Genomic DNA, 14240 nt, shown 5'->3' with positions numbered 1-14240 from the left:
GTTTACCAAGTCTGTTCAGTTTAATGCTTCAAGGAAATAAATATTTTTTAAAGTTTCCCATCAAAAATGGCTTTTAAGTGTTTAAACTGTGTGGGAAGAGGCATGCTTTCTTATTATAAAAAATTAATATACTTCCAAATGACGTGAGCCACTAATGAATTAAACCCAAGGTGGCACTATTGTTACTGTGGTTAACGATACAGAAACCATAAGGGGAATATCCCTTTCCCTTTGCCTTTTGATATTGCAAAAGAGCAAATTAAAAAATAGCTATTCTGAATAGTTCATGTCAATTAGAGACCAGACTTTCAGGACGGGCTCATAACATCTCCTCTAACGTTGACCAACTTTAGCAGCTAAAGGCATCTTATTGAAAAGTAAGTTGACTGCATTGCCTATAAATTCCGCAGAGATGTATTTTCTAAACCCTTTTTAGAGACTCCCCTGAGAAACCTGCTTTCATCTCTTATATGGCCACCTTAGTTGCTACCTTCCTTTGATGAATATCACTTTGTGAAGTGACACTTGGCACACAGAGCAGATTGCTGTACTGTTAACAGCCATGAATAAGAGACTCATCACAGACTTCTCTTCCTAGGTGCAATCAACAAATATCCACCCTTAAACTTCAAAATGAAGTGCAGCAGACTCAGCTCTACAGATCTGAAGCCGCCCCCGCAGCAGTGGCGAAGGTATTTTCAGCTTGAAAGAACTTGAATCTTTCTTCTCCTCATTCTCTATAATTTCTTCCTCCTCTTCTCTTTCTTCTTCCTCCTCCATCCTATTTGGACAAAATCTATTGCTACATAATATTAAAATACAATTTGAGGGCATAAGAGATAATAAAAAATGACCAGGTTGATCTGAAAAATAACCAGAGATTTTTAAAAGTGGAAAATCTAAATGTGGAAATTAAACAACCAATGGGACCCTTCAGAGACAACAGGGGTAATGACCAGATAGTGGTTTCTAGATATCATTCCCCACTCAAAGGAACCAGGGTTTCTTAGAGAGGAAAAAGCTAAATTCTAGACTGTAGCAGGGAAGTACAATACGACTCTCAGATATTTATTATGCCAGAAAGCAAGGAAGGAGCCAAACACTAGCAGTGTTTTGTCAAATGGACAAAGGGGCTATCTTGAAAAGATTCTCACTGGTCTGATTTTGGACAGTTTCATATCAGAAAGAATGATGTTAATGGATTACAACAGAATGAATTTTTAAAATCCGTAAGTCTATATAGAGATTCGAAAAGGGAGGAGGGTAGTAAAAGCTCTTTTTTTATAGAAGTATGCTACCTAATAAATATAGAAGAAAACGGTAGAATTAAAAAATCACCAGTACTTGTGGGGCACCTGGGTGATGCAGGTGGTTAAGTGTCCAGCTTCTGGTTTTGGCTCAGTTCATGGCTCAGGCACAGACTGAGCCCTGCCTCGGGTTCTGTGCTCGGCAGAGTCTGCTCGGGAATCTCTCTCCCTCTCCCTCTGCGCCTCCTGCGCGTGTGTGCTCTCTGAGAGCACATGATTTATGTATGAATAAATATTTCTTAAAAATTAAATATGTATATGTATTAGATATATATCTTTAAAATATTTAATATATTAATATGATTATTATTACTGTAACTGATATTAATATATGAAATAAACATTAAATAAATATGCGTTAAATATGTATAAATAAATCATTTTTTAAAAATCACCAATTTGTAATCTCCACGGTGATAATGGAGTTAGGCAGGAATCAAGGAATGCTAAAACCACTGGGTGACAGGTTGTTTGGGAACAGGCTATTTCACAGTCTCCCAGATCATTCACATAGTACTAACTTATTAATTACAAAGAAAGGAAATGTGCACGTACATGGTAAGACCTGGCAGTTCCCGCAGTGACCAAGATTTGACATTATGCACTTCCTGCAGCGGTGCAGGGGGAGATACATCAGCTATGTGAGATTCTTGCAGGGAGTGTTGGACCCACATCTCATAATGAGGAAACCATTAGCCAATTCCAGAATGTCGAGTTTTCTTCAGAACAGCTGACTAGTCCGAGGTTTCAATGCCATGAGCAGCAAGAGGTTGTTGGGTACTATTCTAAAATGGGAGAGACTAAGGAGACATGACCATCAAATGTAATAGAGTGAACTTTGACTATATCCCAGGTCAGAAAGAAAGCTTATGATAAATGACATCTAGTGGACAACTGGGGAAATCTGAGTGTGAATAATATGTCAAATGCTATTGTTGCTTCATGTGGCTGTCCTTATGGGTAGTAATAATATACTCAGAGAATGAGAGAATGTTTTTGTTCTTAAGATAGGTTAGGTATAATGAAGCATTTAAAAGTAACATGTATAATGTCTGCAGCCTATTTTCAGGTGGTTTTCCTAAAAGAAAATAGGATGGGGTGTGTGTGTGTGTGTGTGTACATGCATATATGAGTGCATATGAGTTTATGGATGTGTATGTGCATTTATCTATGTACACAGAGGAACAAGATGGTAACATCTGGAGAACCAGATAGGTGAAAAGTACACAGGTATATACTTATTCATAGTTTTGTTCTTAAAGTATTCTTTGAATGAAAAAATAAAACCCAGTGGATGAATTAAACAGAATAGTAGACACATCTAACGAGAAACATAATGAACTGGAAAATAAAAAGCTGAAGAAATCACTCAGAACGCAGAGAAGATACATGTAAGAAGTTTAGAGAAGAACAGAATAGAAAGATCTATATCAAACTGGAATTCTTGAAATCAGGCAAAACAGAAATAATAAATGAGATAATATTCAAATACATGAAGAGATGATCATTTCCAAGAATTTATGAAAGATACGAATTAAGAGATGAAGAAAAGACAAGGTACAAGAGGCAGGATAAATAAAAAGAAAGCAAATTAGACATGGCATAGGAGAATGCAGAAACCAAGCCAAAGGAAAAAGCAGCCTGAAAGAGAGATTATCTACAAAGAAACTACAATTAGGCTGGCAACTGGATTATCAGTAGCAATAGTGGAAGCCACAAAACTGTCAAGAACTTTTAAAGTAATGGAAGAATATTTTTATCAACTTAAACTGACTTTAAAAAAATAATGTTATAACAAAGATAATTAGGATAAACAAAAAACAACCATTCACCACAAAGACTTTACTAAAGGAACTTCTGAAGTACATAGTTCAAGAAAAATAAAAATGACTATGGAAGGAAAAGCTGAGATGTAGCGCTAAAAATCATCAAAATTTGATAATATTTAGGAAAATCTAAATGCTAGATTTTTAAGTAATAATAATATCTAATTTTTAGGGTTACAAAAAAGCCATACTTGTTAACAAAGGTATGAAAATAAAATAAACCACCTAGTGGCGTAACACAAAAAATACAGTTGTACTAAGACAATACATATTAATAAATATTATTTAAACTTGAGAAAATATATTGGACAATAAAATAATCTTTTATTTTAAAAAATGATGTTGAGCCTGTAGAGTAAAAAAGGTGGTACTGAAAAATGGAACAATAATAAGACTTGTAATGGAGAGGTAAATGGAGTTAAGGGTTCTAGGAACTTGAAATGTTTGGGCTGGCAGTTAGGCTACTGGAAAACCTAGACTCTCTTAAAAATTCATTAGAAATTGTGATGGTGCCTGTGAAAAAGAAATATGGAAAGTAGCTAACTACCAAAAAAGTAGTGCGGGAAAACAGAATAAAAACAACATAAATATATATATTTTTTAAGGGTGAGAAAGGGGCACCTGGGTGGCTCAGAGGTTTAATTTAAGCCTCTGCCTTCGGCTCAGGTCATGATCTCAGGGTCCTGGGATCCAGTCCTACATCAGGCTCTCTGCTCAGCGGGAAGCCTGCTTCCCCCTCTCTCTCTGCCTACTTGTGATCTCTCTCCTTCTCTATGTCAAATAAATAAGTAAAATCTAAAAATAATAAATAAATACAAAATAAAAGGGTGAGAAAAGGTGGGGGAGGACAAATAGAAGGCATGAAGTTAAAACAGAATCAAATCCACTGAAATGTATGAGTCATCATAAACACAAATTGAACATGCCAGTTACAGAGATGGATTGTCTTAAGAAACAAAATAAAATCCAGCTATAACTTGCTTTCAATTATAGAGACACAGCCACAAAATAAAGACAAGGAAAAGTTGGAAGTAAAATTGTAAGGAAAATATCAGGTGACTTTTTTTAAAACCTAGAAGCTTTATACTGCTATATGCAGAGGATGATATATACAAACCTACCGTAACCAGAAAAACAAAACTAGAATATAACATATTAATATCAAGCAAAATATTCTCTTTAACAAAACCGTATTATGGGAATAAAAAGCCACTGCATGGTGACAAAGTGTTCAATTCATGAAGAAGATTTAACAATTCCAGATTTCTAAGAGGATAACAAAATCTTAAAATATACAAAGTGGAGATTAAAAAACTACAAGGAGAAATTGTCACTGAAGTATCATTAGAGTTGGAGATTTCAGTACACCAGTTTTTTTTTTAAGATTTTACTTATTTATTTGACAGAGATCACAAGTAGGCAGAGAGGCAGGCAGAGAGAGAGGAAGGGAAGCAGGCTCCCTGCTGAGCAGAGAGCTCGATGCGGGGCTCAATCCCAGGACCCTGAGATCATGACCTGAGCTGAAGGCAGCGGCTTAACCCACTGAGCCACCCAGGCACCCTTCAGTACACCAGTGTGAACACTGAACAGTCAAGCAAACAAAAAATGAGTAAAGACATTAAAGATTTCATCATAAGTAACAAACTAGATTTAATAGGTTCATTTAGAACCATGCATAGAGAAACGAGACATTCTTCTGAAAAACACACATAACATTAACAGCTAGTTGAATCAAGGTGGAGAGTTTACCAGGTGTTCATTGTGCAGTTTTTAACTTATCAAGTAGGTATCAACACAACTCTTAAGAACTAGTGTCATACAATCCAAACTGATTGGAATTTGATTAAGTTAGAAATAAAAAGGTTTTTAAAGTCCATACATTTTTTAATTAAAATCACATTTCTAAATAAGGTAAAGAAATATAATGAAAACTTTAAAACACTTAGAACTGTATAATAATCAAGATGTTATATGTCAAAATTTGTGGGATATGTCAGAAGTCGTAACTTAGGAAAGTTCATAGTCTTAATTCTTGTGTTAGGAAAAATGTAAAACTCTAAAAGGTAATGAGCTAACCATTGTTCTTGAGATGTTATAGAAGAAAAAATATATATACCCAAAGAGGAATCAGAGTAGAACTTAATATTTTTCAATAAAGATATTTTTAAGAGTATCAATAAAGGCAAAAGTTCTCTTAAAACTTAATATACAGGGGCGCCTGGGTGGCTCAGTGGATTGGGCCACTGCCTTCGGCTCGGGTCATGATCTCAGGGTCCTGGGATCGAGCCCCGCATCGGGCTCTCTGCTCCGCGGGGAGCCTGCTTCCTCCTCTCTCTCTCTGCCTGCCTCTCTGCTTACTTGTGATCTCTCTGTCAAATAAATAAATAAAATCTTTGAAAAAAAAAAAACAATATACATACATGTTTTTTGTATGAACATTACTTTTTTTTTTTTTAATTAGAAATGATTGTCGTTAGGCAAGCGTCTCAGTGGAAAAATCATGCTACCACACACATGTGGGCCCCACATCTGAGTGAAATCAAATGTGTACTAGCCCCTGGGAATCGCACTTAGGCAAATGCCTTGAATAGTGTGTGCCAACTTTTAGTGTGCAGTGTCTGAATTTCTGTGTGGTGATCCGGGCCAGAGAGGCGCTCTCAGTTCCGATGCCCCAGCTCCAGAATCTCTGAGGAGCCTCGGCTTCAAATCTGCTTACCTTGCTGGGAAGCAGGGAACTGTCCAGCAGCAAATGCTTCCTGAATTCAGGCCTAAGGCAGGCCTGGGAGGTCGGTCCACAAAGAGCAGGGCTCCCCCTGCTGCAGGTGTCTGGCAGCATGGACAGGAGCTTCCCATTTGCATTTGCACTAGCGCCACATAATATGTAGCTGGCCATAATCCAAAGGCAGACACTGAAGCCAGCCTATAAAAATTAAAACCCATTTTTGGAAACTATTCCTACCATTCTTGTTCAAAGATCAAAGATCAACATGAACAGAGGGGATCCGTGGTACTTTTCGACAGGATGTTTCCTCCCCTTCTTCGCATTGCCCAGCTATCCTTGAGGCTCAGCTTCTCCTATGTATCTCAAACAGGGAAATGACAGGAAATGGCTGGGACGTCAGGAACTAAGACATGAAATCCATACCGCTGTTGGTGAACTTCTTGATGGAGACTTAGCCTAGGACACCGCAGGCCTTCTCTAAGTGACCAAAGACCATAACAAAAAGTAGCAAGCCACACAGCTGCTTCTCAAACTCCCTGTCTGAGCCTTTCAAGAGAAGTGAGGCAGAATTGAGCACATAATTGAGGGAGCTGAGAATGCCTGCTAGGCAAGATGCCCGGCCATAAAGATGACTTGCCAAGTCTCAGAATGACTTGCATAAGAATTAGATGATTCCACTGTGAGATTTTGAGAAATACAGGTAGAAGTTGGTTCTTATCAGATGGAAAAGAAAGGAACTGAACACAAGCAATCAAGGAGACAGATGGCCAGTAAGGGTGAGACTGTAAGGCAGCCTCTTTGTAAGTGCTTAGATCCGCTCAGAGACAATAAAAGACAGAAAGCCACCTGCTTATTGCTTCATCCAGTGAGGGAAGCTGTTGTGCCAGACTTGAAAGCGCTGACAGACCAGAGCCAGAACAATCAAATTGTAAAAAATGGACAGAGTTACCAATGTCATATGAATAATACATCTGTTGTAATTCTACCTTCCAAAGTATGTTTTCTAGACACACAAGATGCGTATTAAAAAGGACTCCCGAAATAGAGGCCATCTTGTCTGCGTTTTTTACTCCAGTGATCCAGTCAACTAGTAAATGCAGCAGAGTTTACTCCTGATTATCTGCATAGATGGAGGAATCTGTCATCACAGAGAACTGAAATCTGCAAAGTCCCACCCCCCTCATTTTGTCTAGCCGCCAGACTTTACACAGCTTTACTAGAGTTGGGTACAGGATGCAAAATGATTGGCTGTATTTCATTCCTGTTTCTTTATCTTGACTGCCTATTATTGGAGTTACCAATCAGTAAAGAAGTCTTTCAGCAATATGGGATTAAAGGAAAAACAGGAATTCTATATGGTTCCCAAACAGGGTAATCAAATGATTCTTACCTGATGCTAATCAAATACAAGTTTCTGTGTATACTAGTGAAAAAAGTCCAGAGACATGTTTATCATGTTCAAACCTTTTGAGAATCAAATTATTTGGGGGGAAAAGATAGAACTATGGTATTTACCAGCTTAACAGCTTTTTCTTAACAAAGAGAGGAAGGAAGATAACAACTTACCATAAAAAGGATCCAATAGAAAGAGGGAGGGTGGGGGAGGGGAACCCAAGACATGAAAATGGTGTGATCGAGATTCAAAAGCATACATTCTCCATGATTGGTGAAGCCATGTTCTGCGCATATGAACAATTACGGCTCTGGAGAATTTGAAGTCCTAATATTTAGTTCTGGAAATAAGAAAATAGAAGAGCAAAAATGGGAGGAGGTGTGAGAAATTGTATTTGCACTGAAACTAGCTTTCTTGGCAACTGGGAGAAGTCTGTTGATCAACTTGGTATATTCCAGATAGCACTGACGGAAGTGAATGGAGATACACTTTGGGATTAGAATTTCAGAAGCCCGGGGCGCCTGGGTGGCTCAGTGGATTAAGCTGCTGCCTTCGGCTCAGGTCATGATCTCAGGGTCCTGGGATCGAGCCCCGCATCAGGCTCTCTGCTCCACAGGGACCCTGCTTCCTCCTCTCTCTCTCTGCCTGCCTCTCTGCCTACTTGTGATCTCTCTGTGTCAAATAAATAAGTAAAATCTTTAAAACAAAAAAAAAACAAAAAAAAACAAACAAAAAAAAAAGAATTTCAGAAGCCCGGCAATGTAGTAGATAATGGCATGGTTCTTTGTTGATCTGATGTCTCCTTTGCTTCTGGCTCTCAGTGCAGAGGCAAGAGGACTCTGTGGAGTGCGCGTGTGCACCTATGCATGCATGTCATGTGTACTGAGAGGAAGACGTGAACTAACTTTCAATTATCTTTCACTTACTCGTTTTCTAAATACCTTTTTTTTTTCATAAGAGATCAGGTTTAAAGCTCATGAAAGCAGAAAAATTCAAATATGAAGAAATCAATCGTAGTGAATACTGGCTCTGCTTTTCTGATGTCATTGTTGTGGAGTTCTCTCCACTCTTCCCTTGACCAGGATTCAGCCAATGTTTGAGGTTTATCAGTATTGGTAAATCTCTTCTTATGCAACCAGGCTCTCACAGATTCATTCTAAAAATATTTACAAAGAGCTTATATGCCAAGCTCCTCATACCTTCTTAACTATCCAACCTGCCCCAGGGCATCTCCTTTCCTATGGTTCTGTACCCATACCCAGGTGATACTGACAGCATGACTTTTTTTTCATTTCACGTTCTTATTCTAAATATCTTTTTTTTTAAGATTTTATTTATTTATTTGACAGAGAGAGAGATCACAAGTAGGCAGAGAGGCAGGCAGAGAGAGGAAGGGAAGCAGGCTCCCTGCTGAGCAGAGAGCCCCATGCGGGACTCGATCCCAGGACCCTGAGATCATGACCCGAGCCCAAGGCAGCGGCTTAACCCACTGAGCCACCCAGGTGCCCCTCTTATTCTAAATATCTTGATAGTTGGGGCAGCTGGGTGGCTCAGTCAGTTAAGTGGCTGCCTTGGGTCTGCTCAGCAGAAGAGTCTGCGTCTCCCTCTCCCTCTGCCTTCCCCCCACCATGCTCTCTCACATGCTCTCTCTCAAATAAACTTTTTAAAAGATTTTATTTAGGGGCGCCTGGGTGGCTCAGTGGGTTAAAGCCTCTGCCTTTCGCTCCGGTCATGATCCTAGGGTCCTGGGATCGAGCCCCGCATCGGGCTCTCTGCTTGGCAAGGAGCCTGCTTCCTCCTCTCTCTCTCTCTGCCTGCCACTCTCCCTAGTTGTGATCTCTGTCAAATAAATAAAATAAAATCTTTAAAAAAAAAAAGATTTTATTTATTTATTTGATAGAGACAGAACACAAGTGGGAGGAAAGAAGGAGAAGCAGACTCCCCACCAAGTGGGGAACTTGATATGGGGCTTGATCCCAGGACCCTGGGATCATGACCTGAGCCAAAGGCATATGCTTAACTGACCAAGCCACCCAGGTGCCACAATAAATATTTTAATAAATAAATAGCTTGATAGTTTTTCATGGTGTCCCAGATAAAAATCAAGTTCAATGTAACACCAAGCTCTTAGTATCAGAATGTTGGGTTATAGTCTCTGTTCTGTCCCTGATATTCACCTCTATGTGCAGTCAGTTTCCTCATCTGCAACCAAAAGAGCACCATGGTAATTAGTCTAGGGGATTTCGAATGTTGCTCACATCATAGGTTGTCTTTATTACCATTTTACACCTGAAGACACAAGAATCACTCTAGTTAAGTGGTTTGCTCAGAGCTGCTCTCAGCCAGTAAGTAGTGCAGCTGGAATAGAAGAATGTTTATGGACCTAAAGGTCTTTGTACCACCTCCCTGTGAAATAAGGTTGTCTGAAATGGCTCCCTTCTTGCGCTAATATGGTAACCACTAGCTTTCAATTAAATGAAATTATAAATTCAGTTCCTCAGTCACACTAACCATATTTCAAGTGCTCAATAGGTATATGTGGCTAGTGACTGCCATACTGGCCAGTGGATTATAGGACATTTCCAACAGCACAGTTCTATTGGATAAGGTTAGGATTTCCCATCAGTAGTTGGCTTCTATGATTCCTTGACCTGTCAATCTGGCATTCTGGTCTTCCAGAGTCTGACCCCAGCTGTCCTATACAGTTGACAGACTCTTTATGTGCCTGCCAGACTGGGTGTTATCTCTATGTCCCCCACTATACATAACCTAGTACTTTCCACAGAGAGTCAACATATGGATAGATGGACAGACGGAAGGAAGGAAGAATGGATGGGTGGGAGGGAGAAAGGAAAGAAGGGAGTGGAATTCATTCATGTTTTCATTAGATAATTGTGGTTTTTGTCTTTTTTTTATTATGTTCAGTTAGCCAACATAAAGTGCATCATTACTTTTTGATGTAGTGTTCAACAATTCATAAATGTTTATTGAGTATCTACTATATGCTCTTCTAAGATTCCTGGGATTACTATGACTACCAGGTATGGTCTTGTGAAATTTTCTGTCTGGAAGGTAAAATAGAGAACAGATCACAAAGAGGTTTATAAGTTAATAAAAGTTCAGACAGTGATATGTTGTGAGATAAACACATTGTGCTGAGAAAATTATAGCTGTAGCAGTCTCTAATGAGGTGTACTATTTGACCTCTGACCTGAATAATCAGAGGAAGCCAGCCATATGAAGTTCTGGGTAGAACATGTTCCATGAAGAGGAAACTTTGCTGTTGAAGTGATTTTGCATATTTTGACAAGATGTCTTATGTCAGTCTCAGCTTCTGATATTTCTGCACAGTGTACATCTAGGAAGGATGCAACAAGGAATGGGGACAACATTTAGGACAGAATTAATATAGTCTATTAAAGTTGAAATGGCATTTATCTTCTGTGATGTTTCTCTTCTTTTGTTGCACAGCTTTGTTCCTGGACCACATAAAACTGCCCTCAAAGAAGATGTATTACAGAAGGCAAAGTTCTTTCAAGATAAAAAATATCTTCCAAGAGTAGCAAGAGGCAGCAGTGATGTTATTCGAAATCTTACCAGAAACACATTCCATACCTTTAAAAATGGAAAAAAGGTGATAAAAGCTGCTCCAAAACAATAAGATAAAGGAAGTGCTTGAAGAATTTAGCCTTAGGAAGCATGGGAAGACTGTGGATTTAAGTAACTATATTCATTGCCATAACTATCGGAAACTTTTATTTGGATATCCACCCATATCCACAAGTCCAGTCTGGAGGGCTGGACAAAACACAGGTTGTAGATTATTGGGCAATTTAACCTTTTGCACTCATCGGTATTAAGATCGATCTTGTCCATTTCTTTGAGCACATCTCATAATTCCAGCATTCTGATACATTCAAGAACTGTTCTCATTAAAAGATGGAAGAATGGAAGAAGTATTCTGCAAAGTCCAATGGAGATATAATCTGAAGGTAAATTTTACATAGTATATACATGAGCCAGTGCTGATTCTTTTCATTGCAGGTCTCTGTCCAGTCCACTTTCTGCAAACCAAGCTTCCATTCTCTACTTAATACAATTTAATGCTCACGTTTAACCAAAGGTTAATGTTTTGAAAGACCTCAACATTTCCATTTACAAACTGATGCTTACATGTCATAATTTTGATAATCTGGCTTTCCATGATACCATTTAAACACATCACTGACTCTGTGGAGTGGCCAGCTTTCTGATAGGCTTGTATGGATGGGAAGGTTTCCTCCCACTTTCTGCAGTTGTTTGCTAGGACAGGTAAAAAGCAGAGAATAATGTTCTCTGCTCCAACTCCTCCTTCACTCACTGAGAAACTTGTTAATTCCCCCAAACATAAATAATTGCTTTTGAGATAAAAGTTCCTTCACTCTATAGGGCCTCCTGCCTGGCCATTTTGATGGACTTTTATTCTTTACCATTGTTATTAAATATATTATTTTTCACTAATCCATACATTCTTTAGACAAGGAGAGTAAAGACAACTGGTCATAGGTGAAGCTGAGTTACTTTCACCCCTAAGATAGCTATTTAGTCAGTAGTAAGCAGTACCAAATAGGACTGACTGAGATCTAAGTAGTTTTAAAGGCATACTGAGTTTGGAAAAGATTAAGTTGTTAATGTTTTAATCCACAAATCCATTTGGAATTGCAGAGATATAAAGAGATGCACAGAGATCAAAGTAAGTTGAAGAAAGGTCTCCTGAATGCCTAGCCTGCAATAGCATTCCGACAGCTTGCTCCCTCCTCAACCCCTCCCCATCCAGATCACTAATTCTTAATCTTATGATGGGCTAGTATTTTCAACAACTAAAGACCAAATTCACATTATTTAATTTAGACGCAGTGTTTGGACCCTATCTCAAACTCTCAGAGTTGGTAGCAATGGCCCTGCTTGGTAGAATGTCACTCTCTTCAAGGAGGGAAACCCTGCCTGGATGTATGGAGCAGATGGCTACTGACACCTAAGACGAGTAGGTGATTTTCTTTTCTAGATCTCTCTTCATAAAAGCTAGGAAAGAAAGACCATCTCCACTGTGTTTTAAAACCACTTCTGCCATCCTTACTCCGGCAACTCCATAGTTAGCTCCCAATGTCATATTCATACTCAGGAAACAGATGAATAGACCACATTAATTTTCTTCATATCCTAAGCAGTGCTTAGGGGTTCAGGAAAACTTCATGTTTCACGTAGAGGAAAATGATGAGCAATATTTAAGAAGTATTTTAATAAAAGGAATTTTTCTGGTTAACTTTGGATTAACCAAAAACTCCTGTTTACTGCTAGCAATACTTTAAAAATGTATTTGTCTATTTTCTCTGCATTGATAAAGTAACACCAAAAATTTTTGCCCTTGGTAACTGAGATTATTTATCATTTTGGGTCATTTTTTTTTTTTAAGATTTTATTTATTTACTTGACAGAGATCACAAGTAGGCAGAGAGAGAGAGGAGGAAGCAGGATCCCTGCAGAGCAGAGAGCCCGATGTGGTGCTCGATCCCAGGACCCTGGGATCATGACCTGAGCCGAAGGCAGAGGTTTTAACCCACTGAGCCACCCAGGCGCCCCTGGTCATCTTTTAAATCCTTAATAGATGAAGGGTCTGAAACATACTATAAATTTACTAAGTTCCTTTTTTGAAATCTCTAATATTAGCATTTCCCATGATTTACCTCTTTCTCTAAAGGAAAAAAACAGCAAAAATGTGAATATAAATTAACTAAACGCCTATTTAAACCAAGAATCATATAAATAGGCAGTGGTGCTTCCTGGTTTAAACATGTAAATTAATTGATTGTAAGGGACATGCCTATTATCTCAACAGTAAGCTATGAGTCAAGCATGTTTAAAAAAAAAGGTTAAAAAATGCAACTCAGCAGAGCCTTAGACTGTGATACTCAATAACAAACCAAGTGCCCCCCCTTCTCTAAAAGGGGGAGTTTAAGTGGGAAGAGGAATGGATGGCAGGAAGATAAGGGGGAAAAAGGATCACATCTCCACTGGCCCACTCCATTTTTTTCCTCTCTGCATGTTTGTCAGTCACGTGGCTTCACTAATGGCTCCAGGCTTAATGCCTTTCTAAGGCCAAAGGTTTGTCACAAACAGGTGACCTCAACCTCTGCAGACATGAAATCTGACTTAATAGCTAGAAACTCTGGATATATGGTCTTAACAGACACAAAGGAAAGCAGAAGCAATAGGACAATGTCAAATTTGCAAATCCTTCTGTTCCACTAGCTATCTAGCCTTATCAAGCAAGGTCCAGACTCCTAACTCGGGCCTTTGTGAATGACAGGGTTTTCTGATGAGCTTGGACAGGTAAACAAAAACTAAGTGCACTGAATTGTAAAGACAGACCTATGCATTGCAAACTGTCGTACCGTAATGGAATCATATAATTACAGAAAATTAAATTTGAGTATTTAAGTACTGTTTTCCCCAGAGTCAGATTATCTACTTAACTCTTTGGTTTACAGACTCATGTAACTAATTTAAAAATGAAGTATTTTAAACACCATAAACCCTTCAGCAAATGGATGACAATTAAATGTGAAGAGACAATTAGGTTCATGTACAAATAATAATTGATAAGCCTGAAGGGTTTATTTTTGTAGGGAAGGCCAATTTGTCTTAATTTAAAAGTATAGAGGCTTGGCATGTTTTTAACAGCTTAGTTAACTGACACGGGATAAAAGCAAGTGGAATGGCCAAGGGGAGACATTTTTCACAGAGAGACAGATTTCACAGATCAGTTCTAGTGTTAAATAATCAGGCAGACTGTAAATCAGGAAGAAAGATATAAAGCAGAAAGAACAATACTGAAAGTCTAGAAATGTGGGCATAAGACTTCTGATACAGATTCTTTGTGACACTGAGTCCATTTCTTCAGAACAAATATTGCTGAAGGGTTTACTATTCTGCTCAGGTTTACTGTTTAAAAC

General features: G+C 38.6%; 1 protein-coding gene across 1 annotated transcript in view; it reads left to right on the top strand.

Moving 5' to 3' along the window:
- The window catches only part of LOC123940957 (collagen alpha-6(VI) chain), a 157341-nt gene extending 144606 nt beyond the window's left edge, over positions 1 to 12735 (top strand). Inside the window, exons 37-38 of the mRNA XM_046004037.1 lie at positions 599 to 692; positions 10720 to 12735. Of these exons, the coding sequence (XP_045859993.1) occupies positions 599 to 692; positions 10720 to 10909 (284 nt within the window). The 3' untranslated portion in view covers positions 10910 to 12735. The remainder of the gene's footprint in view (positions 1 to 598; positions 693 to 10719) is intronic.
- Positions 12736 to 14240: the final 1505 nt, after the last annotated feature.

The sequence above is a fragment of the Meles meles genome, chromosome 4 (assembly GCF_922984935.1).
Source record: "Meles meles chromosome 4, mMelMel3.1 paternal haplotype, whole genome shotgun sequence".
NCBI lineage: Eukaryota > Metazoa > Chordata > Mammalia > Carnivora > Mustelidae > Meles > Meles meles.
The sequence above is the reverse complement of the archived record's forward strand: the minus strand, read 5'-3'. Positions and strand labels throughout refer to the sequence as shown.